Source organism: Falco punctatus, assembly GCF_963210335.1.
Source record: "Falco punctatus genome assembly, chromosome: Z".
In the NCBI taxonomy this organism is placed as follows: Eukaryota; Metazoa; Chordata; class Aves; order Falconiformes; family Falconidae; genus Falco; species Falco punctatus.
In genome coordinates, this window is record NC_137586.1 from 55,115,399 (window position 1) to 55,141,641 (window position 26,243).

Sequence of the window (26,243 nt, forward strand, 5' to 3'; positions counted from 1 at the left end):
GGTGGTTTTCTAGGTCAGTGGCAGCTGGAAGGGTGAACATGGAGGAGAAAAGCACTACGGGACTTCACCACATGCAAACAGCTGAACAGCCAGACCCCTGAGGTGGCTTTGCAGAAGACAACATTGTCAGTGATAGTGTGGCAGCTAGAGCCTCCTTCTTGCACAAGGCTAATGACTGTGCTTAGCAGCGTACACCCTCTGAAAGCCAACAATGCAGTAGTTACTGTAAATCTCAGAGGTGTGTTAGTTTTTGGAAGGGGATTTTGAGGCATTTATTATCTCTTGCAGCATTGTGCGACCATCTTGTATCACTCTGCTTGAAATTAGGCTCTTCAGAGGTTTGTTTTTTATTTTTTTTTTTTGAAGTGTGATACATTTCTGGTCTGATTTTCTTCTTCATACTCTTCTACCGATTGACTGCTTGTTTCTTTTTCTGGTCATACATTTAAAACTGCAGTTTGAAGGAACACTCAGCTTAGGAAGCTAATAAAACAAGCTATTCCTGTGGACCACCAAGTGCAGTGACACTATTGTTGCAGTGGTTCTCACACACTGACCCAAAGATAACGTTAAATAGTATCACTAGCAGAAATAAAACTGGAAAATAAAGACTGTGGGTTGGTTTTTCTTTTAAATACCTCACCAGTGCTTCCACATGAAGACCCTTAAAGATTTGCTTGGGCTGGCAGGGCTTGGCAGGGCCTGACAGTGCTCTGTGGGAGAGATCGCTATCCAGATGCCCTGCTGATGCACGGGGAGTACTTGGCTTCTGCCAGGGAAGGGTGGAGGACAGGCTCCAGGCAAAAGGGACCCTCAGAAACTGCACACACATACAACAGCCCAGCATGAAGATGTCCTTGCACACAGAGGACAAGACAAAGCGAACTGAGCCCTGCTGCTGAACTGGGGGTGTAACTATCCCTCTCTCTGCTCATTTATTTCCTGGATGTAAGAGGCCTGCTTTGGCTGTAATGAAGTAGAATAATTCTGGAAAAAGTCTTAACCCTAATGACAAGAAGGCCTTCACTTATATTTGTCTACTACTACTGCAACAAGCAGAGAACATGTTTTTCATGGCTTTGGGTGTGATGGCTGTATTTGAGCTCTAAAACCCACACATATCCTGTGCAGGCAAATACATGCTCATACGAGCAGAAAACCAAATCTAATGTAGTCATGTTTTGAAAGTTTCTTTGAATGGATGTGAGATTTTAAGTAGTCACTTGTCACTACTACTTGGCAAACCACAGGGACATCAGAGTGGCTTTTCCTCTTTATGTAGCAAAGTGAATCTAGATTGTCATCAAAGCTGTTCTCACCGGGCTGGCTGTGGAAGATGAGTTTAAATTTCGTTATGTTATAATACAGTATGTGTAGGAACAGCCTTATGGAGGCATGTCATGGAACCTGTACCAGGTAGAAATGATATCATATGATATGATGCCAGGTCTTGGCAAGGGTAAGGAATGAGTTTCTGTGAGTATCAGAGGTAGATCCCTTCTTCTTTCCATGCAACAATAGAACAGGAGACTTGTTTTCATCTTCTTTACATTATTTCCTCCCCAGGGACACCAGTCCAGGGTCCACTGTCCCATGTTCTTTGCAGTGGCTACTTGCAAAGCATTCCAGTGAGTGCAGCAGCACTGTTGTATGCCTTGGCACATCATAATCCCCTGAGAAGAGCATCCTTCTTTCCTCCCCAGGGAGCATGGTGCATGAAGTTGCCTCAGGCTGGGACCTTGCATAGCACCCTGCTCTGTTATCATAATGGTGCACGCTGGACACACAAGTCCTAGAAAAGAGCAGCTTTGTGCTTTGTTAGTGCATACACCATTGCCAAGACTGTGATGCTGTCTATTCTCTCCCCTGAGCAAGAAGCAATTGTGCACAAATTGCTTTGTCTTGTATAGGCAGGGCAGCTGACAAGGCAGAATCTGCTCATCCCCAGCCTCCCTCTGAGTGATCAGAGATAGACCTGTTTGATTTGCCTCATGGTGTGTCAGCTAATAGAGGTTACTTCTTCTTTTTACCTTGCCTGCTACTCTTTACATCACTGGAGCTATCAGTGTGTTTAAGAACACCCTCCTTTTAAACAGACATTTTCTTCAGCAGCTGGAGCATCCATATGCTGCAGTCTGTCCAGCCAGCCGTGGAGGCAGAGGAGCTGTGCCCATGCTCATGACTTGCTTGCTGCTGGCAGATTCCTGCATTGCTTCCTGATTTAGGGACTCGAGGGAGCTGTGTTTAGTGGATTTTCAGGGCAGTTGGTTTAGCCACTTGTTGATGCCACAGTGACCCCTCTACTGCAGGGCCTCAGCTGCCAAGGGATCTTCTGTCCCTCCCCAGATGGGCGAACATCTTTTTATATCACACAAGATAAACACTTCAGGTGACTCTGGATCTTTTTTAAAAACCCCATGACTGCAGTTTGCAAGACCATGAGATTGGGACAAGTCAGTAACACTCTGAGCTGATTAACTTCTAGCATCTGTAGTGTGTGCAGGGATGGAGGGAAGCAAAGCTTTGTTTCTCATATGTATGATCATTTCCTATTGTGAACAATCAAAAGGGAAGACTGGAATTAAATTCGTTGTAATACACATTGACATAATGTAGGTAAAGTGCTTAAAGAAATGCTGATTTCCTGAAAGGATGGGTTTCATATTCCCAACTGAAAAATCTTTTATGTAACTCCTCCTGACTGACTGACTTTGAAAATGTACAGCCACAGCCCTAAGGCTAAAAGTCCCCTTTACCACCCTCAACCTCCAGACTACTGCAAGAAAATACCATCAGAAAAAGAAGAGCTGGAGCAAGACCTTCAGAGCTAAGATGCCTCTACTAAACCTGGAATTGCTTGCTGAAATTTACTTGAAATTAGCTGGAGGATTTCTCTGCTCTTTCATTCATGAAGACTGTGAACTCCTGCCGTGAATGAGTGACTTTATTTGAGAGCACTGATCTCCTCTCTTACAGCTCAATGCAGTGGTTAACATTTCAAAACAGAAAGCTGCTTACCCTGCCTGAATGGCTGCTGTCTGCCTTCAGCAGCAGCACAACTGGCTGGACCTGCCACATGTACAGCATGATGCTGGGGGACTAGGTTTTCAGGGTCCTGCTTACCCCTTCAGGGAGAGCACCTGGTGCACTATTCCTCTTCAGAAAGATTGAGAGCTTTAGAAAGTTCAGATATTTGAGGCCTCTGTCAAATTGATTTACAGCTGCACAGAGTTTGTACATTTCTGTCTCTACTCCTTGCTGCCTCCGTGACAGTTATGGTGTATTGGAAACCAGCTCATAATAGTGACTATAGAAACGGGAAGATGAAGAAAGGAGCACCAACAGGTTCAGCTGTTTGCTGTGTGGACAGCGTGAAGGTGGTCATAATTGTTCTCCTGGTTTGTTTTTCCCATGTAGATGAAAGAATTTATATATATATATATATATATCATGGTTTATCATACAGAATCCACAGATTTGGATTATTATGTTAAAATGTTCCATGGGTCAAATCTCCAATTCTGAAAAAGTATGTTGCAGTCAAGACAGAGGGCTGTGCCTCTAGATTTTCTTTTTATATGTTTCTAACCTCATCCCAGGGCAGGCTTCTTCAACTGCAGTGCATGGTAAAGACATGATGGGAGAAGAGGCCAATGTCATTGTAATGTCTAATGAAAAAGTATAAGTGCAGTGATACTAGCCTTGAATGCTGCACATGGTCTTCAATTATTACATTCTGCATAGCTGAGAAGAATGTATCATTAACAATTTGTAGTAACACATGGCTTCTAAGGTATTGAATTCTTTTTTCTGTTTAAAACAAATGGAAAAAACTGTACATAATTAATCTCCTTGCAGCTCATCTTGTATCAGAGATGGCTGTGCTTTTAGGAGGATATTGACTCCTCCAAAGTATCAAAGTATGTACTCCAGCTATTAGGGAGGATCCTTAGCCAAAGACAGTCTGCTTTCATCTCTCATAGCTTGATTAAGAGGAAAAGTATGGGCCCTACACAGAGATCAGATTTGTTATGCTGAATGAGCACGGCAGAGAACAGAACAGCAAGTAACTTACCACATCAATTATCTGCAGCAAAGAAAGCTGGAGCTCAACTACAATGGGCTGGGAATCATTCACTACTGGTCGTTCAAGACGATTGTAGTTCCTCAGTAGTTCTCCGTACAAGCGTCTCTGGCTTTCGCCCTGCTGAGAAACTAGAGAAAAGAAAGAAGGCATCTGTCATTTGGGCTGGTCACACTGTCCCCATTGCTTGCTGTTTTGTTGAAAACCCCCTTTTAACTGGTTTAACTAAATTACTACTTGTAATTTAAAAGTAGTTCCCCAAAAAATCCCCAAAATTCTGCACATGGGTGCAACAGACACAACTTTTCTGCATACCTGAGTGATGAACTCTTAAAAAAAAAACATTAACTACTAACACTCTCATTACTAACACTCAGAAAACTACTGCACCACCTTTGGGGCTCTAATGTGCCCCCTCCCTTGGCATCTCTCCTGCTCATGGTCAGTGAAGATGTGACTCCAAAACCACCAGACAGCTTCCTGGAAGCCAGTCAGAGCACTTTTATTTGCTTGTTCTTATTTCCTAAAGACTGGCTGCTCTAAGCCAGCACTGCTATTACTTGGACATACTGTGTGTTTACCCAGCATGAGTAACAGCTATTCTTATTCTTGAAGATGATGTATCAGGCCCTTATCTGTGCCCACAAAACAGTAACAAGCTTTCTTCATACCCTCTTCAGTTTTGTGTGAGAGTCTTTCCAGGCTTTGGATTACTTCCCTTGCCTTTTTTCCTTCTGATGGCAGCACACTTTGTTAACACCTAATGAGGTGGTGATATGAAGGCCAGAGTATTTCACAGGTATGTACAATGATACTGAATTTCTCGTGTTACATGCTTTACTCAGCTTCCTCTGGGAACAGCTTAACACAGTAGCTGTTATGTGAACACTTGAGCATGTTAAAGACTAGCAGAATTTCAGTCTATGCTTAAATTGCCAAATGTCCCTGTTCACCAGCTTTGGGGTGAGTATGGAGAGCATCCATCTAACCTGCATGACCAGGTTTTCTTGCCACAACAACCACAGATGAGGCAGGACAGCAGTGATGGCTTGGGTCTCTTCCCATGGGAAGGTGAGCACTTTGTTGTGACACACTGCCCAGGAACTTAGGTGTCCCCTAACAGTGTAGGTGTTGGTGTTCTGGCCAGTGGCAGCCTAAGCTCTACCTAAAGGCTGCATCTAACAGAGGGTCATGGGCTGCAGGTTCCCTGAGGCCAAATCAGTCCTGTCAGCATGAGTGCGTATTCCCTGAACTGTAGAAATCCAGTCCCTGGCAGGGAATCTGCACTTTAAATTATTATTACTTTGGACTGAAGCATTTTTTTATCCATGGCAGCTCCCGGTCTCTGTGTGTGATTTTTTTTAACTCTTGAGTAGAGCTCTGCACGTTGAGAAGAGGACTCCTTTGACAGTGGTTATGATGAATATCTTTTTGACAACGTAAACAAATCATAACAACCAGCTCTGCCTTCCTGACATTCTTCCAGTGCTCAGCAAACCTTGCAAGCCTGGAACAAACTGTTCTCCAACAGAGCAGCCATGCCTTTTAAAGCTAATAATAAATCTAGTTTATAAACAGTTTATAAGTCTGTTTAATTCATGTTATCTTCGTTTTTCCTGATACTAAAGGAAGCTTTGTAGCTCTCCAGTACACAGTGCCTGGTGAATGAGAAGTATTCTTTTTTATTTTGGTAAGTTACACCAACACATCCTTTTCATGGGCCCTCTCTGCCCTCTCTGCCTTTGTGTAATACCTTACATGATCATGGGGATCCAGAGGAGCAGCTGCTCTATGTGCTGCTCCAATAGCCCTTGATGACATGTCAATATTGGATGCTATGTTTTCACCATCAGTAAAGACAAGCTGTGGCCACAGTTTCTCTCCTTCACCATCTTAAGTAAGCTTCTGTGTAAGGCAATGACTTAATCCTCTGTTATGGTCTTAGTACTTGCTTTCCAGTGCCTCGGCAGACCCTGACTCCCCTGTAAGATCCTTCTGTGGAAAGGAAACCAGTGAAAAATCACTACACATTGTTCTGCAGGGAGAGCTTCTGTGTTTTGAGCAAATTTTCTGTCCTTTCACTCACCCACCCACCCTTCCACCAGCATCTCCCCATGTTCCTGTGCTTTAGGGAAGGAATGACTGCCTGCACTACTGGTCTCATCTTGAGTACTTATGTAATATTTGCCTTTAACCTTTCTTTTAAACTGGCTGCCTCAGCTTTTACAAGGGAAAAGTGCCCTTCACCAGTCTCTGAAAGTTGGCTGGGCTGCTAGAGTGCCCTGGTACCATCTCTGTCACGGTGCATTAAAGCAGCCCCCCAAAGAGAGGTCTGACTTGCAGAGATGTGAACATAACCCTTTGCTGTATGCTTCAGAAAGCTATCTTTGTACTGTGTGCTCCAACCACGCTGAAGCCAGGCCCCTTTCCCTGACAAACTTTGTGAGCTGAAGTAGCCCAGTACAGCAATTTTGCACCTGTTTTTTCTATCCTTTCTTCAACTTTCCCCTCTGTGATTTAATCTTATTACTTTGCAACCTCTTGTATCCCAACTTGTTAGCATAGCCTTAGCTGATCTACTTTTAGCCTGCTGAGTTGGCACTGGTGACCACATGTTTTTGTGCTTCATGGTTTTTCTTGCAAAATTACATAGATTCAGAAGCAGTGGAGACATTGGGGTGTCCTGGCAAATAATCATGGCAGCTGTTGGTAGCACAAAGACCTGGCTAATCTAATCACACTGCCATCTCTCTGCTACAGGTGCTTTGGTGAAGGTGCTGAGGTGAGTGACAAATCAGGCTTGTAGTTTCATAGACTTTTTCTTTAAATTCTAATCTTTAAATACTTAATGCTTTATACTCCAAAGAGGTTTCTGCTTTTTTTCCCTCCAATGCTTGTGCTAATGCTTTGTGACACTACATGTCTGTCTGCTAAATGGAGTGTTTGCTGGTGATGGGGAAGCCTAGAACTCTCAGGAGCAGTGGTAGAATAAGCTTTACCATCGCCTACAACTGAGTCACAGAAATCTAACCAAAAGCAGTGTCACTGTTTCATCTTTTAAACTAGGCTGGAAGCTGGCTGTCAATATTTAAGATTGCCAGGTCAGTCTCCCAAAAGCAATGCCAGAATTACTTGTCTGTGTATGTTACAGGAAGTGCAAGTAACTGGCAAAGGGTATGAAACTTTCTAGATAAAGGATGTTCGAGCAACAGACAGCCGCTTACCTTCCACTGTCTTAGGCAGTGTCCCCCTTGTTTCTGAATTATCTCTGAAGCAGTAGGAAAACATACACTCTCATTAAAACTTGAGGGAAGAGCAGTGTATGGTGTTTATGTCAAGTTCAGCAAGGCTTTTGACACCATCTCTGAGAACATCCTAATAGACATTTGTCTATGCCTTACAGGCTAGATAAGTGAACAGTAAGGTGGATTGGATGAAAAGTGGCTGAACTGTCAGGCTCAGAGGGTTGCAGTCAGCAGCACAAAGTCCAGCTGAAGGTCAGCCAGTGGTGGAGTACTCCAGGGCTACAGCACTGTGGCCAATGCTGTTTAAGATTGTTATGAATGATGGGACAGAGTGCACCCTCAGCAAGTTTTCTGATGGTACAAAACTGGGTGGAGTTGCTGATATATCACATTGGGTTTTTGCCATTCAGAGGGATTTTGAGAAACTGGAGAAATGGCAGACAGGAGCCTCATGAAGTTCAATGAAATGAAGTGAAAAGTCCTGCACCTGAGGAGGAGTAATCCAAGGCACCAGGGTAGGCTGGGGGCTCACTGGCTGGAGACCAGGCTGGCACAAAAGCTCTGGGGGTCCTTATAGACACCAAGCTGGCCATAAACCAGTAATGCAGCCTTGCAGCAAAGGCCACCAGCATCCTCAGCTGCATCAGGCAGAGCCTTACCAGTAGGTCAGAAGTGATCCCTCCTCTCTACTCAGCACCAGTGAGACACACCTGGAGTGCTGGGACTAGTTCTGGACTCCTCGGTACAAAGGAGAGCATAGAGTTACTAAACCAAAGGCTAGACTATCCCTCAATCTTTACTCACCAAATAATCTGAAATGATTCCCCAAACTGCTCCTGGAGTTTACAGGCAACTGAGAGGCACAAGGCAACCAGTCCCCTGGTGGTTTTGTGAAGAACCCTATGGACAACAGAGTATCCATGGCCTACACTCAGCTTTTAAATACCTCTCTGAATCTCCTCGATGGTTCTGCATGTGCAAAGAAGTCAGCAAGAAGTCCACTGATTAAACATGACCTAGAAACTGATAGCAATCTTTTGGGAATACATGCTGTAGTTGAATTTAATCTTTCTTTCTAGGATGGAATTCCTGAGAACTGCATAACAAGGTAACCTGCCAAGCTATGTCTCTATTGCAGAACGCTACCTCCTCTAACAGGAGATACAAGAAAATGTGGGTCCCTCCAAATGCATTGCTGTGAGACCAGGGAACTCCTCTGGCAGGGCAATACTGCATGGTATCTTCTGTGCTGGATCAGGGAGCCCCATGATGTGAAGGAAGAACCTGTAGCAAGAAAACAGAAGATAGCCGCTGCCCTATGAGCTTACTTCTGAAATGTATCTAAAGAGCTGTCCTTTACCTCCTTTATTCCCCTACGACATGCTTGCCTTGAATTATTTCAGCAAGAAATAAAGCAAGTCATCTTGCTGCTAGCTGACAGTCTGAGCTCTGTCTTTCACACGTAGTCTCCATGTGAGATTTCATCCTTTTTATTAAACACAGACATGTTGCAAAAGCCAGACAGGCTAGGCTGAGAGACTAGGACTGAAACATGGGATGGTTGTGTATTAAAAAAAGCAATTGCAGACCAGGCCTAGAAGCAAGTTAATAACTGCATCCATGTATATGAACAAAGTGTGGATTCACAGCTAGAGGGAGAGGCACCTCTGACGAAACTTGCACCGATGGTGTCTCATACTGACTGTGAGCCTTCATGGTATCTGTAAAGGGGTTTGAATTCTCTGCAACACTGCAATTAAATTAGATCAAGCTGATACTGGCTGATGTCAGGTCCAAGTCAGCAGCTATGCATGCCCAAGCTCAAGCTCAGACTGAACTCCTAGACATGTCCTAGTGCCAGTGATGGCAAGGAGAGCTGCCTCATCAGCTTGCATGTTTCACAGTGACCTAAGTCACACTGATCTTGGTGTAACTCAGATTTCTGCTCTGGCTGCAAAGTTAAAAATAAAATAAATATTCCAAACTTCTGGGTAGGAAAAAAACGAAAGAGAAAAATAAAGAAACAAATATATAAATAAATTGAAAGACCAAGAGCAAAAGCAAAAGTGAAAGAAAAAAAAAGAGAAAAAGAAAAAGGGAAAAAAAGAAAAAAAGGAGAAGGAAAAGGAAAAGGAAAAGGAGAAAAAGAAACCTGACTAAAACTAGCAAAGCCCTTCCTCCTTCCTTTGCGTGCTGTGTATGGTTTCCCTGGTTGCACTGGTTTGTTCCTTTACAATTTTACTTGGCCTGTTGAGGAGACATAGGCCTCTAGGCATATGGCTGCAGGCTGACAGCAAATCCGCCTTCTCTGTACAGGTGGGATCCTCTGGGCGTGGATTGCCTCTTCCATGCTTGTCATCCCATCCTCCCCACTGTTTCACCATAATACTCCCTGTTTCTTCTGTGGGTTTGGTTTAAGATCTGGGGAAGTGCCTGACGGGGCTGGAGGCTGTTCAGCATTTTCTGGTAGGAATGGCTGTCAAAACTGCAGTTAGGTCTGGCCATACTGTCCATATGCCATCCCCAGGAAGGCCAGATGCTCCCTCCTTTCCTAGGAGCTGTGCTGCCATGTCTCGTCTTGGCTGTTGATCCTCCTGCCCTGTTTTGCACACAAAGCTCCTTCAGCTACAAGGCAAGAGTCCAGCCCTTGCCAGTTCCCCAGTTTTGCTCCAAAAGTGGTCAGCACCTTGATGGAGCATCCCTGGTGTGGGCCACATTCTGACTTGCTGTACACAGTAAAGAATAATAATGAAATATTGGCAAGAGGATAGGTGGAAGGACATGGATTTCCATGAGGTTTTCAGCCACAGTACCTGTATTTATTGACCATTCCACCTCTGATTCATAGCATTCCCTGGTTTTATCTTCATAATATTTGAACTTCCTGTTGGGCCAGCTGCTAGCTGAATGTTTTCTAGCTGTTGCTCATTTCTTTTGGCAGAGGCCTGAGACTTTACTCACAAGTTATTACTATATTCACACAAGATTATGGTACCCAAAGGACCAATGTTTTTCAGACAAAGTATCATCTTTTTCCCCTATCACTTTATATTCACACTTACGCATGCTAATGTCTCTGAATTTCAAAGCATGCCTTTTTTTCTTCCCTTCTCAAAAACATTTCCTAGAATTGCTTGCATATACAACTTCTTTGCAGAGCAGAGTAAATTAAAATCAACAGCATATTCCTCGTTCATCACATCGCTTTTAAATATTTTGCCCCCTGCTAGTTCATAAAAAGTCCTAAACTGCCATGATATTGTGGTTGTGGTATTTATTCACTCCCCTTGTACCTTCTACAGGTTTTCCACCACACCTATGTAATTTTTTTCTCTTTGTACTGTTTGCCACATTTCCTCTGTTTTGATTTTTTCATTTGTTTGTTTGTTTTACTGTTTCCTAAAAGAAATTGATTTGAGTTCTGGATTGTTTTGAAAAACAGTGTCATTACACTGAGAGGTATTGTTGTATTTTGTTGTGTAATGATTGTATACAATCTAGTTACAATTGGAATATTTACAGAGCAAAATACCATCAGGAAAATCTACGACTAACAAACTTAAATCCTAGAACTTCCAAGTATTTTCCTGACAGCTTGCAGACTCTTCTGCCAGAGCACCTCTTCTATAATTTATTTTCTTTTTAGTTTATCACTGTACTCTTACAAGAATTTTTAGCTATTTATTTAGGAAAGCAAATAGAATGATCACAGGAAGACAAACACACACACTATATGCAATTAGGCATTATAGGGGTTGTAACAGGAATTGTATCAGAAAAAAAGCAGGTTGTTTCACAGGCAACTTCATCAATATAAAGAATTGGAACAGCAAGAACACTTACAAAAATGTGGCATGTTCTGATGCATTGGTAGCTATATAGAAAACAAAACACCTTATTTTGTATATTTTTCAGATTTCTGAGAAACATATAGCATGTCATTGCCATATGTCACTTAATCCCCAGAGACACAGATGTGTCCCATCTGGTTTTCTTACGTGCAGCACTGTTGCTTTTATCTGTGGCTGCAAATGCATTATTTCTTTCAATGTCCTTTGATTTAAAGTGCATGGTGTCACATCTTCAGGGAAGAGTACTCACATAAGAAACAATGGAACCACATCAGCTGCCTCTACACTGTGTGCATCTGTGACTGTGTGTGTGTGTTTGCATGTTGTGTATTTGAATATAGCTCTCATTTAAAACCTCTTTTTAATCTACTTCCCTTGCGGGTAAACTTTGACTCTAATCTTTGGCTCTCACTGTGCAGATTGTTTCTGCATCTTACACACCAAACTCATTAGATACCCAGAAGAATGTGAGAATTGTCATGTTTTCCTAGGCAAAAAGGATCTAATCTTCCTGATATCGGTCATTTCTGTTCTTTCATAGCAGATAAAGAGCTCCCAGCAAAGATGGGTATTAAAGGGTATGCTAGGAAAGGTTTCATCTCAAAGATTTAAGGCACATGACAGCATGCTAAAATAGGCCATTACATAATGAAAGGATGGGATTATATTTTTGGTCCTGCTGGCTTGGTGCAGATATTTCAGAAGCTGAGATATATGTGCAAGGTGAAGACTCACACATTAAGATATTTACAGTGGGATATCTCTCAAATGTTTGATAGTTCTTTGAACTGCCTCATTGCTGCTGGTGAGAAACACAACTGGCTACAGGCAGAAAGGGAAAAGACTGTATTTTTAGTGTAATGCTAGTTTACATTAGCTCCATGCAATATAACTTTAGTTACTGTAATACTACATGTGGAAGGAGCACAGAAGGAGGGAGTTGGTGCAGTGGTGAAAAGGGTGACTCTCCTATGTTACAGAGAGCTGTGGCTGTCTGAAGGTGACCCTTGCCAGCCATCCTGGGATTTATGGGGAGAGGCAGTAACAGAAGCCAATGGAAAGAAACAAAATTGTATGACAGATGTCAGATATGGGCAACCACAGAATCACAGACTGGTCAGGATGGGAAGTGACATCTGGAGGATGTCACTTCCAACCTCCTGCTAAACCAGGTTCATCTTGAGCAGCTTCCACAGTCATGTCCAGGCAGGTTTTGAATGTCACCAGAGAAGGAGCCTCCACAACCTCTATGGGCAGCCTGTTTCAGTGCTCTGTCACTCTCAAAGTAAAGAAATTGTTCCTCAAATTCAGGTGGAACTTCTTGTGTTGCAGTTTGTACCTGTTGCCCTTGACGATATATCGTCATCAGTGTACCAGACTGGGCTTCTGGGCTCCCAGCTCCCACTGGCTTGCAGAGCAGCTTGTCACATCCCTTCACTTCTACATGTCTCAGCACCCAAACCAGTAAACTAAGGGAAATCACCTGGGAAAGCACTGTGGACTTGACTAACCAAGAGCTGTCAGTGAGGTAGCCATGCCAGTCTCCACAGCATTCACAGATGGCTCTGGAAAGGGTCACAGGCAATCTGCACCTCCCCACCAGAAGTGCACCCAACATCATGCCAGGCACATGTGGAGAGTTCAGATCTGAGAAAGCCATATATGAACAGACAGGTGTAATAACAATTTCAGTGGAAACAGATAGGCAAGTCTGGTTAGGGCTGAGAAGATGATAGGTGGGAAGGGAGGTGTTTTTCCTAAACCCAGTGCAGAAAATAGCAGTGATATAGAGGCTGCAGTAAAATCATCAGGCTCTATTTTCCACCCTGGAAATGTCATAATATAATTAGAAAGAAGCCCACATCAGGATCAGCAGGACCCTAGAAGAGAAGGAAGATATGTGAATCTTCTAGTAAGAGAAAGAGAAGTAATTTTGTCCCCAAGACATGAAGAAAGCAAAGACAAAACCCCCAACTTAGCCCTCCCAGGTGCTATTCCTTAGTCACATACATGCCTTTACTAGGCAGAGAAAGCTCATTCCTTTGAACTATGAAAAAATGCGAGGGAAGGATCTTGCCTCAAAACCATTGCCTCAGTGTGTGGTTATCGAAGCAGCAGTGATATTGTTTAACTTCTCTGGGCAATGCAGAGGACATGCTGGAGTGGAAAAGTTACAGAGAGTAATATTGTGGAAATGAACCACCCAGTGTGGCCAAAGATGTTGCAGTTATTCTTTCCCCTTCCCCTTCTGCAGTGCTGGCCAGTAGCAATTGTTATGATCCCAGAGATGGCTAGTTTCCTGAGCAATGGACTTTTGCCTTGTCAGCCTGCCAGCTGTACTTGCATAGCAATGCTTAAGCAACAAATGTACCTAGGATACAATAGGCAAGGCTAGTGATGACTCCTTCTGCCTTCTTTCTGCAGTGCTCAAGCCTTAGCTGCTGCTTGTGAAGAAAGTGAGAGCAGCATGGGCTGCAAGGCACAGGCAAGGCACAAATGTTTCCCTCGATCACTAGGCAGGTCACCTTGCATAGAAGGAGATCAGGTTTGTCAAGCAGGAACTGCCTTTCATGAACCCACACTGGATGGGCCTGATCCCCCAGTTGTCCTGCATGATGGTGCTCAGGATGATCTGCCCCATAACCTTCCTCAGCACTGAGGTCAGACTGACAGTCCTGTAGTTCCCTGGATCCTCCTCCCTGTCTCCTCATAGATGGGCAGCACACTGACCAACCTCCAGGCTTCTGGGACCTTTCCATTTGGCCAGGACTATTGATGAATGATGGCAACCAGCTTGGTGAGCTCCTCCACCAGCTCCCTCAGCACCCTCAGGTGGATCCCATCCAGCCCCATAGACTTCTGTCTATGTCTATGGGAGCAGCAGGTGAGTGACTGTTTCCTTCTGGACTGTGGGAACTTCATTCTGCTCCTTGTCCCTGTCTTCCAGCTCAGGGGGCTGAGTACCCAGAGGGAAGTACCTCAGACTCCTCCTCATCCTTTGTGGCAACGTTCCCTGTCACATCCAATAAAGGATGGAGATTATCCTCGGCCCTCCTTTTGTTTCTTATGTATTTGTAAAAACAGGGGGTCTGTTATCTCTTATGGCAATGGCCAGCTTGAATTCTAGCTGGGCTTTCACCTCCCTAATCTTCTCCCTGCATATCCTCATGACATCCTTATAGTCCCCCTGAGTTGCCTGCCCCTTTTTCCGAAGGTGGTAAACTCTCCTTTTTTTCCATGAGCTCCAGCAAAAACTCTCTGTTCAGCCAGGCCACTCTTCTACCCCACCAGCTTGTGTTTCAGCACATGGGGACAGCCTCCTCCTGTGCCTTTATTTAAGACTACCTGCCTTAAGAATGTCCAGCCTCCATGGACTCCTTCAGAGCTATCTCCCAAGGGAGTCTGTTGACCAGGCTCTTAAACAGACCAAAGTCACCCCTCCAGATTCTGCTGGCCCTCTCCTTATTCCTCTGAGAATCAAAACCTTTATCATCTCATGATCGCTATGCCCAAGATATCCTCCAACCACTATATCACCCATCAGACCTTCCCTGTTTGTAAACAGCAGGTCCAGCAGGGCATCTCCTCTAGTTAGCTCACTGACCAGCTGTGTCAGCAAGGTATCTTCCACAAACTCCAGGAACCTTCTACACTGTTCCCCCTCCATTGTCTTGTATTTCCAGCAGACATTCAGTAGGTTGAAGTCTTCCATGAGCACACAGGCTAGCAAACTTGAGACTTCTCCCAACTGCTTGCAGAGTACTTAATCTGTCTCTTCATCCTAGTTGGGTGGTCTATAACAGACTCCCACCAGGATATTCGCCTTGTTGGCCCTCCTCCTGATTCTCACCCATAAACACTCACCTGCTGTCACCATCATTCAGCTCTAGGCAGTTGAAACACTCGCTGATACACAGGGCTACCCCACCACTTCTCCTTCCTTGCCTATCCTTTCTGAAGGGTTTGTAGCCCTCCGTTGCAGTATGCCAGTCATGCGAATTACCCCACCATGATGGTGACTACATCACAGTCTTCCTGCTGCACAACGGCTTCCAGCTCCTCCTGTTTGTAGCCCGTGCTTCAGGCACTGGCATAAATGCTCTTCAGCTGTGCTATCAAGCTCACCTCCAACCCTGGCATGCTACCCTCAGTCTCATCTCTAACAAGTTTGGTTTTAATTTCCTTCCCCTTTCAAACCTAGTTTAAAGCTCTCTCAAAGAGCCCTGCTAATTCCTTACCCAGGGTCCTTTTCCACCTCTGATACAGGTGAACCCCATCTATTGCCAGCAGGCTTGGTGCCATGTAGACTGACCCATGATCAGAAAAACTGAGATTTAACCATTGACATCAGGCCCAGAGCCAGGTATTTATCTGTGTGACCTTCCAATTACGTGCCCCATCATTCCTGCAACTGGCAGGACAGAAGAAAACACTAGGTGTGTTCCTGATCCCCCAACCAGTCACCCCAGGTCCCTGAGGTCTCTCTTGATTACCCACAGACTTCTTGTTTGGACTTCATCATTGCCCACTTGGAAGACCAGCAATAGGTAGTAATCAGAGGGCTCCACCAAACAAGGGAGTTTTCTAGTAACTTGGTCCCCAGGGAGGCAGCAGACTTCCCTGTGGGTTGGATCTGGTCAGGACATTGGGCCCTCAGTTCCCCTCAGTGTGGAGTCACTGATGACAACTACCTTGCTTTTCTTCTTAGCAGAGCTGTTGTGGGGTTGACTGACTCTGCCGAGGCATCTCCTTCCACCTGGACAGGCTTTCACCCACGTCATCATTTTCCTGGCTTTCAAGTTCCAGAGCCATACACCTATTGTATAGGGGTACCTGGGAAGGTGAAGCAGGTTGGGAACCTACTGCCCCGAGCAGGGACCTGTTTCCATTCTTCCCCATCACTTAGGACTTCTCCATCTGCCTGGTGGCAAGCAGGTAGGGAAGCCTCTGCTTCTTGTGATGTGTCCATCTGGTGCATTTGTCTCAGTGATGGTAGAGTGTCTCCACCAGTCTACCAGCCCTTCCTGCACAAACTGCCGCACCATGCCCTGTTTGCTTGCTCTGGTTGCCATGCTTCAGGCTGCTTGCGCTCCCTGGGGACTACTTATGTACGTGTCAGGGTTTGTCTGCCTTCACTCCTGGCCCCACCAACGCTGAATCAGAGCTGCCACTTGTCAGGGTCTCAAGACTTGAGGTTGGGTGTCAAGATGAACATACATGTTCCTGAATCTGAAACAGTTTCCCACTTGAGAAGCAAAACTTCCACAAAAAGCAAAACTTACATAAAACATCCATAGATGAGTTTCAGCCCTGCTGAGCTTTCACTAGGCCAGGTAGAACTTGCTGCCTGTTTCTGTGAAAAATGCTTTGCTGCTAGGTAGCTGATGATATTTTGGAGGTTTTGGCAACAGAAGTGGCTAGTATTAAGGTACTTTTCCCAAGGGAGAGAAGTCTGAGGCTTTGGTGGTCCAGGTCTTCAAAGACAAAAGGAACTGTAAATGCTCAGCAGAGAGTCTGAATTTATTTCACACTGAAGACAAAACCTGCTTCTAATACTGTCTTGATGAGGCAAGCGACTGGCTCTGAGCAAATCAGACTTGTGATCTGTGGAGATCTGACCTAGAACACTTGAAATTGTAAGAAGTGCTTTGTTTTGGCTGATTCAGCCTGGATTTGCCTATGTGCATATAAAGTGGCTGAGCATGGTCTGTATCATGAAGTTTACAGCTGGGTTTTTTCCCCAGACCGAATACCACAAGGTCTCAGTGACACCTGAGCATTGGTTAGCTTTGATCTCTCTGTTTTCAGAATGCTACATGCTACTGTCTTTCCCTCAGGTACAGGGCTCGAGTCCTGCGTTTGTTTGGATTAGTGGGGATATGAAATAAACGGCTCTCCTTGCTGCACCCTGCCAGCCAAACCTGCATTGCCTGAGTCACTGATCCTGACTAAGAGCAGAAATTAGCTGCATTGAAAATGAGGTACTTCCAGACAATGGTGATCTGGGGAGCCTGATTTGTCTTACTTTGTTGATTTAAAGCTTTGGTAACTTCAGTCTAATGCTCCTGAATTATGTCAGTGCAAACAAAACAAAATTAAAACAAAACCGGTGCCCCGCGTGTCCAAGTGGAGTATGACTGTCATCTTGTGATACAGTAGCAATGCCTGCAGATGCAGGGTGCTTGGTCTCAGAGACACCAAAGCTATCCTGAAAACGGAAAGTGGCCCTGTGCTGTCTGGCCGACCCTCTTGTATTCCCCAGCATATAGACTTCCTGAGTTGCTAGAACATTTTGACCCAAAGGGGAAAGGATTTGCCCACTTGGAAAAAGGCCTCCTCTGGAGAAGGATGTTTCCCCTTCTACCCACAGACCTGTTCCCATTCGATCTAGCCTTTCTCCATCATCCCGCCTTGTCACTATCATTGCCAGGCAATGTCGATCACCTAAGTAGACCTGACGATGGCTGAAGCACTTGGGCTGAGATACCAATCCAACAAATTTGAATTTTAAAGTAAATGGAAACTGGGAATCCTAATATCTTTGGAGACCACATTAGAAGGCTTATACCTTGAATGAAATGCTGCCAAAGAAAGTATACTGCAGGATAGCTGTTTGGCTATATTAGAAAGGTAAATCTTTTGCTTAGAGCTCTTGAAACTGTCCAGTTGCCTTTTATTAATTGTGTGTGAAGCCTGAACAAGAACGGCTAATTCAAAGTTGCTGCCTATTTGCCACTTGAAACAGTGACAACTGCAAACCATCTAACATCTATTTGTTTAATTTTTTATCTCCTCTTTCTATTGTTATAGCTGTTGAAGCTGGACTTCAGTTTGTCAACGACTTTTCTAAACTGGCACAATATTCAAGGGAATGTACTCCATCATTTGTCATGACCTGCTCTGCCACTTTTCAGACTCAAGGTGCGGAAGTTCTTCAAAAACAGCACAAGATGGCTAAGAATTATGGAACGTATTTTCTGCATCATTATATGACCTCCAACTTCGGGTTTTTTTCCCCAGTGTACTGACTCAGAGGTAATGAAAACACTAAACAGCATCCTTCTCTACAAACAGCCTACTCTCAACATCAGTGAGACTCACCGCATGACACACAGCTCTGTTCCGAATAAAGCCTCCCCAGTGTGGCACAAGACGTACACTGACCCTGTGGAGTGAGTCGAGTGGGGGCCACTAGGACAGCAAGCTGCTGGAGCACAGCATGTCTGATGAGAGTTGGAGAGACATGCCTTTGATCACCTTGGTGACAAGGAAGCAAGGGGGAGGTCTTTTGGCTGCCTTCAGCTGCCACGAGGAAGGGTTCTGTAATGAAGAAGCCAGACTCTTCTGGGAGGTGCGCAGGGACAGCACTAACCAGATACAAGTTGCACCATGGGGTATTGCCAGGGTATCAGGGGAGCCTTTTTTTCTCTGAGGGGTACTTACTGTAGGGGAGACCACTGTCTTTGGAGATCATCCCAGCTTGACTGCCCAAGCAGCAACCTGATAGAGCTGTCCCTGCTCTGAGAAGATGGGTTGGACTGGGCATACTGTGGAGGTCCCTGACAGCCAAAATATTCTATCAGTCTATGAATCTGTATGGATCAGATAGTCTCTCTCGCCTCAGCTGCCACACACGTATCTTTGCCAGTTTACAACTTAATTTTCTTTCTTGGCATGGTGGAGATCTCTGATCTGGAAATCTCTGGAGTGACCAGAGATTCTTTACCATGTAGCCACAGCTGAGCTTCAGCAAACACAGCGTACAGTCTTGTCAGCCCAATCTGCAAAATGGCTTTAGGCTGTTTGAGGCGCTAATGTGAAATGAGATCTCCTCAAGCCTGCCCCTTCCCTTTAAGTCCTTTTTCTGTCCAAATCTATGTTGCATTAAGGACAGAAATGAGGACTGTGGCTTTCTCTGCAACATTCTGGAATGCAATATGTACTGAAGACATGCATTTCTGGAAGGTTAGAAGGATTGCAGACATCTGTTTCAGCACTCTGGTAACCACAGCTTCCCTAACTGAGCACAGCCAACTGAGAGTAAGGCAGGACAGAGTCACCTGCACATCACTGTTGACATGCATAAGTACCCATGCTGACTACAAGATCTCTTTCCCTTGCAATTTACTGACTTAATTGCAAGCCCCAGGTGGGAAGATTGTTATTTCCAAATAACTTATCATCTAGTTCTGGTCTCAGCCTTGTTATCAGCTACTTTGCTCAATGCAGAAAGGACTTGATAAGCGAAATTCTCTCTTCAAGCCATATTTGCTCAGGCATGTGTCCCAAAACAGCAATAAACACCTGTCTACCTTTTTCATTGCCATGGATGCTACTGATTGCCAGTGCTAGCTCTACCTGTCTCAGGCAGATTTGCTCTCTTTCTTAACAAGATTATGCAGGATCTCTAGGCAGCAGGCATCCTCAAACAACCATGTCTGGAGTGTTGCAAAGGGTTTTGATCTACTTTAATCACACCCTAGAGCTGGAGAGGCTTTATATCTCCCTCCTTGTTGAGACATAGAAACAAAATTCTGCACTAACCCATTGTTCAGGATGTACAGTGAAATGGAACGGTATTTGGGTACATGCATTCCCTTGAAAATCACAGCCATCATGTTCAGGTGGAAGCATTTCCTGGTTTGTGACTCACATAACTCATTCTTAAGACTCTGGAAAGAGTTACTTCATCATGCAGGTGTGAGAAGGAATGCTGCTGTTCACTGTTCTCACTGCACCACAGAGACATAAAATACCTTTTTCACTGCTTGGAAAAGTTTGTAGTTGCTAACAAAATTGTCCAATACGCATTGCCATCGTTAACTCATGTTCTCCTCTACATGTCTTAGGAAAATCAACCAGAGGGAGAAAAAAGGTCTGCAGCTGTCTTTAGGACATGAATCCTGTGCCTGGAACAGGAACTTCTTCTCCGAGACCATCAGAAGACCCCCTGCAAAGCTGAAGGCTCCCAAAGCACCATCTGGCATCATCCCAAGGACCAGATGGATGCTGTTTTCTTGTGCACTCTATCTGCTTCTGGATCCCTTCCTACATGCAGAGTGCTATACCAACAGGATCATATAATAGACTTTGGTGACATCAGGGCCTAGGTGCCCTTTCTGAACCTTTCCATGTTTTCTAGTGAGATTTGAGGAGAGCTAACAGAAGAATTAGCCCAGATCACTATCAGCAAATGTACATGGAAATACCTCCAGCTTTCCTGAGGCCTGGTGACTTTTCACTAGCGTGGGCCAGCTCCACAGCTGCAGATGTGCCTGTGGTGATACAGCGCAGCCCAGTGAACGCACATGGATTAGTGAACATGAGGTCTGGTTCACTGAACTGAAAAGTCAATCTCAAGAGGCAAGCATGTACAGCAAGTTACTGCAGCAGACAGCAATTCACAGGAAATAATCTCAGAGATTTGCCTAGGACTCTGCGTGCATGTCTTAAATGTGTAGACACATGTTTCTACAGTAGTGTTCTTTAACATAGAACAGAGTGACATCTATAAACAGACATGTACTATGACAAGTACATTCAGTCCCATCTGACTCCATGTGTATGTGATGCCTTAACGTACTCTCAGCATCCAGAGTAACCAGCCTCTGTTGTCTGTGTTACCAGATATTATACTAATGGCAGGGATCTGGCACTAATTTCCCATCTCTGCAAGGTACATGTGTGACATCTTTTTGGCCAATGTGGAAGAAAAGACCCACTTGTACAATCAAAAGATTTCCTCGTATCTTTTTTATTTTAAACCTGAATCTGCTGCATTGTTATCTTTGAAACTGTGTATCGCTCAGTGGGATGATACAACTCAGAGCATCAACATAAAGAATGTGGGGGACTGAGGTGAATGCAACCTTCAGACCTCAAATTAAGAGTATGAAAGATTCTAAATGATCTGACTTTAACATCTGGTTCTAGTTCAGTAACATTTATGAGATCTTAAGGTAGAAATCCGTCACCAACCACCTAAATTACCAATGACACTACATTGCACCATATTAAGGCACAGAACTTGTCACATCAATTCAACAGTGTCTCTTTGGAGTAAACCAGTTTTATTAATACAGCTCACTGCAGTTCCATCAGTCCCACACAGCTGAGGCCTGAAGTTTAGACTCCATGTGTAGGTATTTAAGTACCAACTTTGATTCTTGCTGCTACACAGATCTCTAAATTTGTGTCACCTCAAGTCTAACTAGCTCACATTAGGGAAACTGTAGCTTGGCAGCAGAATTTGGCCTTTTGAGACTGTGTTGCCAATGCTACTGCTGCTGCTGAAACAGCACCTGCTTGCATGGAAGTGAACCAAGAGCAGCATCTTTGTAAGAATTTGCTCCTAGAGATCACCAGTTGTGTTCTGATGTGATCACTAGAGCTCATCCAAATCAGCAAAGCTGCAAGAAAGCATGAAATTAATGTAGTGCAGGAATTCAACTCTGTATTGTGTGTAAGCCAAAGAAAAGCTGCTTTGCACCAGCTGGGTATGCCAAGTCAGGCTGAGTTATTTCATAATTTACAACTTTTAGCTGGTTAGTTTGCTCACAGCATCCCCTGCCATAGGATTTTGCCCATACTGCAAAGTACTTACATTTCCACTGGACTGCAGAGGAGGGGCTCTGTCCTCAGCCTGCCTTTGCCTTTGCTGGGCTTTTCAAAGCCCAATGGCCAGAGTATTTCCCTGATGTCAAGCTGCACAGAGCAAAGAAACTAAGAAATTGACAGCTCTGCTTTGTGTGGTATATGTGGCATTTAAAAAAAGGACACAAAAGCACAGTAATTAGAATGCATGTGTTGACTGGAGACTAGCAAAGTGCATGTTCAACTTCCCTGGATGTTCAAACCTCAGCAGGTTTCAATGGTTGTGCACTGAGGTGAAGGTAACACGCCTCAGACAGTCTGGGTGCCCATGTGGTCACTGGGACATGTTTCTCAGGAGGAGAACTCCCTTGCAGGGTCACCTTCACCCTGGCTCCCAGGCTACACAATGTTTGGAAAAAATAGCAGAGGTGGGTCTGATCCTTCCCTCCCAACCTCTCCCTGGGTCAGGGTTTTCAAGTCACTCCACCTGAGGCTGGTATGTAGCTGCTAGGACTCGTAGGGTACTTCCATCCTCCAGGTTTTCCTTCAAGGATTGCACTTGGCTGGGAAGCAACATCTGGCTCTAAGGGATTTCATCTGGCATCCAAGGAGGTTGAGAACCAGTTTCCTGATTTTCCCTAGGGCCCATGTCTCAAGAAAGCATCACTAGCTCCTGGCTTTTCAGGAAGGAGGGCTGCAATGACTTAACATGAATGCCATGTCTATCAGAGCTCCTAGCAGTAGTGTAAGTGGAGTCAAGTTGAAGCAAAAAGTTGTAGAATCATAAAATCATTTAGGCTGGAAAAGACCTTTTAAGATCACGTCCAACCACTAACTCAGGACTTCCAAGTCCATCAATAAACCATGTCCCTAAGTACTGCATCTATGCACTTTTTAAACACCTCCAGGGATGGTGACTCTACCACTTCCCTAGGTAGCCTTCAACACTCTTTCAGTGAAAAATATTTTTCTTAATATCCAATCTAAACCTCCCCTGGTGTAACTTGAGGTCATTTCCTCTTGTCCTGTCACTCGTTATCTGGGAAAAGAGACCAGCCCCCACCTGCCTACATCCTTCTTTCAGGTAGCTGTAGAGAGCAATAAGGTCCCCCCCAAGGCTCCTTTTCTCCAGAATAGACAACCCCAGGCCCCTCAGCTGCCCCTCATAAGACTTGTGCTCCAGACCCTTCACCAGCTTCATCATCCTTCTCTTCTTTGGACACGCTCCAGCACCTCTACATCCCTGTTGAAGTGAGGGGCCCAAAACTGAACACAGTATTTGAGGTGCAGCCTCATCAGTGCCTACTGCAGGGGGACCATCACTGTCTTTGTCCTGCTGGCCACACTGTTTTGGATCCAAGCCAGGATGCTGGTGGTCTTCTTGGTCACCTGGGCACACTGCTGGCTTGTGTTCAGACAGCCATCAACCAGCACCCCCAGATCCTTCTCCACCCGGCAGCTTTCCAGAGAATTGTTTTGTGGAAAGGACTGGAAAAAATGACCAAGTTTTTAAATTTTTTTTTTTTTTTTTTTTTGCCTAGTCCTTGTCACAACTTTCCTGTCAAACAGCCTGCATGAGTATGAAGTAGTTGAGAAATTGCCATGAATTCTGTTGAAACAACTCAGCACTATGTGAGAGTGATGTTAGTTATGATGGACTTGCTGTGACTTCCATGTGGGTGCACTGAAGAATCCTGGGGGAGTTCATGTGGAGCTTACTGTTAAAAGATTCTGCTACTGATAACATGCTAAGATTATCTTGACTTTTTTCTGTTTTGCCCCAGCTGCACAATTCCCAGCCTTTTCTTTTCTTTTTTTCCCCCTTTTCTTCAAAAAGGAAAACAAAAAAACCCACCCTATCAAAAAAGCAGAGGTCAAATACAGAACACATTAATCAGATGTTCATTTTATTCTGCTTTAGCAGTTGTCTATAAAAGTGCATACTTTTACACTGCTGGTAAAAGCACCTAACAAAAAAATCCTCTGAATTATTTACAAAAGCAGTTTGTGTCTTCAGGTGCAGCTCAGAGAAACTAAGTGTCCCCCTGACGAATTAGTGATTACTCTGTATTTAAAAGGAAGTATTTACATGACACACAACTGCTCAAAATGGGACCGCACACAAAGTGAGTTATAACTAGCTGCCATCAGCTGCCTGTTCATTCAGCTCCTGAGGTAGCACAGAAACGTCTTACAAAAGAAGGTAGCAACGTTCTTAATTTAGCAAGGTGGGGAAACATTTTTCTGCAATACCATTGCTACATTAGGCAGCTGAAACGTAGAGCTGTAGTAATGAAATGCATGGATGTTTTGCAGATTCGGATAAAGTAATGAGGAATTATCTGCATGGCATGAATAGTCCAGTGCAGCATCACCTACATGCAAGTTTTCTATGCCTCTGTGCTTCTGAAATATGCAGACCGCTTCCCCTGTTTTAAAAAGACAATTCTTATTTCTCTATGCATAAACAATGAGTAACACGACATGGTCCCTCACACCTGCAATATCAGGTTTAGAATTTTTAGTTGCTGCAGGCATGTGTGTTTCAGCTGTTAGGGACCAATAAAAGTACATTTTGTGTAGAATCCTGAACATCTTTCAGAACTCTGGCTATTTCAACCTACCTTCTCATTTAAAAATTATTTATTATTAGCCTTGCAATCCTCCATGTTTTGGAAGAATCACACTGTTCCTACGCTTGTTTGTAACATGCTGAAACTTCAGAAGATAACTTGGTCACAAGTGACACCTGAGACTACAGAAGCCCATTATTACTTCTATTAAATTTTTCCCACTTAGACACATCACTGTCTGGAGGGATTCTTATTAAACATACTGAAAGTTAGAAGAGAAAACCAAACCAGTAATAGTAAATCCATAAATTTATGCAGCTATAAATCTTCCCAGATGTTGCATAGAAAGTCAAGAATCTCCTGGTTATTTCTCTTTTTAGAACGACACCATTTCACCCTCACACCTACAGGGTTCTCACAGCCATCCTTTCCAGCCTGGTGTTATAATTTCCCATTTCACGAAAATTCATGGATAGGTTAAATTTTCAAAGGAATGCCAGAACTTTTTTTTTTTTTAAAAAAACAATCATTTCAATTCATTTCTGAAAGTGCAAATGTCTCACTTTTTATTTAAAAAAAAATAGCAGCTTTTCATTTCTTAAAAGAAGGTGCTCAGCACTGTAAGATCCACAAACTTACTCAAATTGATCACAAAACTCAGTGGGACCGGCACCGGCCTCTAACAAAGTTTAAACTACAAGCACATACAAGTCCTTCTGAAAATAAGAGTTGAGGTAGAATGTGACTAGTGTTTACAGAAAATAATATAAAATCAAATAAAAACTCCAAAAAGCTGGACAACCACAGATAAGCTTACCTTTAAAGAAAGACAGGAACAAGGATGCCCAGAGGTATAGTCCAGAATAAACAAATCCCAAGCACTTTTCTGTGAGCATTCTCAAAATAGGCTGGCTATCCTTCCTCAGCAGAGGGTGAAAGAGGATGAAGTCTTGGAGACAACCTGGAATAACTGATGGATTTAGCAGTTACTGTAATTAGGCATCAAACCAGCTTCCCACAAGGAAGGTGATGTGCATTTTCTCGTGTGCTTCTCCAGCCCCCAGGAGCCAAATCAGCTCAGTGCTGGGTCAGTAAATCCAAACACTAAGGGGCTGGTTACTTTGATTGGGACTCACATTCACAGGAACTCTGAGCTTTTTCTTGGTCAGAAGCAAATGCTAGAGATCCCTGCACACAGTTGTGTGCGCACTGCAAGGAGGGGGAGCGCACTGCCTAGGAGATGATTTCCACATCCCCACAGATTGTACCTAACTCGAGACAGCACGTCTGCAGCGCTTCCAGTGCTTGCACTCTAGTGCCTCTAGAGCTGTTTCCCAGCAAAACGAGTCTGCGTCCCTCTCTGCTCTCTCAGCTGCCACTGCCAGCGCAACTTGCAGCAAGCACCTGTGGCATGGTCCCTCCGCCGCGCACCTGCCCTCTCTTCCAGCAGAGGTGGCTGGAGAGATTCGGTAGTGCAAAAGCTGGGGAAGGTGAAACTAGCCAGTCTCCTATCCTTGTCGATGCACCCCTTCTCGCAGTCGCTTCCACCGGAGGGATGGGAACCGCCCCGAGTGCCCTCTTCCCCAGCTGCTGGCTGGCTGGCTGCTGGCACCCCACTGAGGGATTTTGCACACACGCTGGCTCCCCCGGGACAGCTCGTCTTCCTCTTCATTTTATTCACCAGCCAGACAAAGGCAAGGCAAAGGCTTGAATACATTTCATGACATTGATCATCTAGGCCATTTTTTTACTGTTTTGCCTGTTGTGCACACTCACCTACTTCTCTTTCACTGAAAACAGGTGCAGGACTTTGCACTTCCCCTTGTTGAACTTTCTGGGGCTCCTCCCTTGCCAGGGTGCAACCCAGGGGCGACACACAGAGCAGCACCAACTTGTG

The 26,243-nt window shown here is 44.4% G+C and overlaps 1 protein-coding gene across 1 annotated transcript in view; it reads right to left on the reverse strand.

The window, feature by feature from the left end:
- The window catches only part of LOC308056858 (neuronal acetylcholine receptor subunit alpha-7-like), a 70,291-nt gene extending 44,048 nt beyond the window's left edge, over positions 1-26,243 (reverse strand). Inside the window, exons 1-2 of the mRNA XM_080372731.1 lie at positions 25,164-26,243; positions 4,076-4,215 (exon numbers count right to left, since the gene is read on the reverse strand). Coding sequence (XP_080228857.1) covers positions 4,076-4,215; positions 25,164-25,242 — 219 coding nt within the window. The 5' untranslated portion in view covers positions 25,243-26,243. The remainder of the gene's footprint in view (positions 1-4,075; positions 4,216-25,163) is intronic.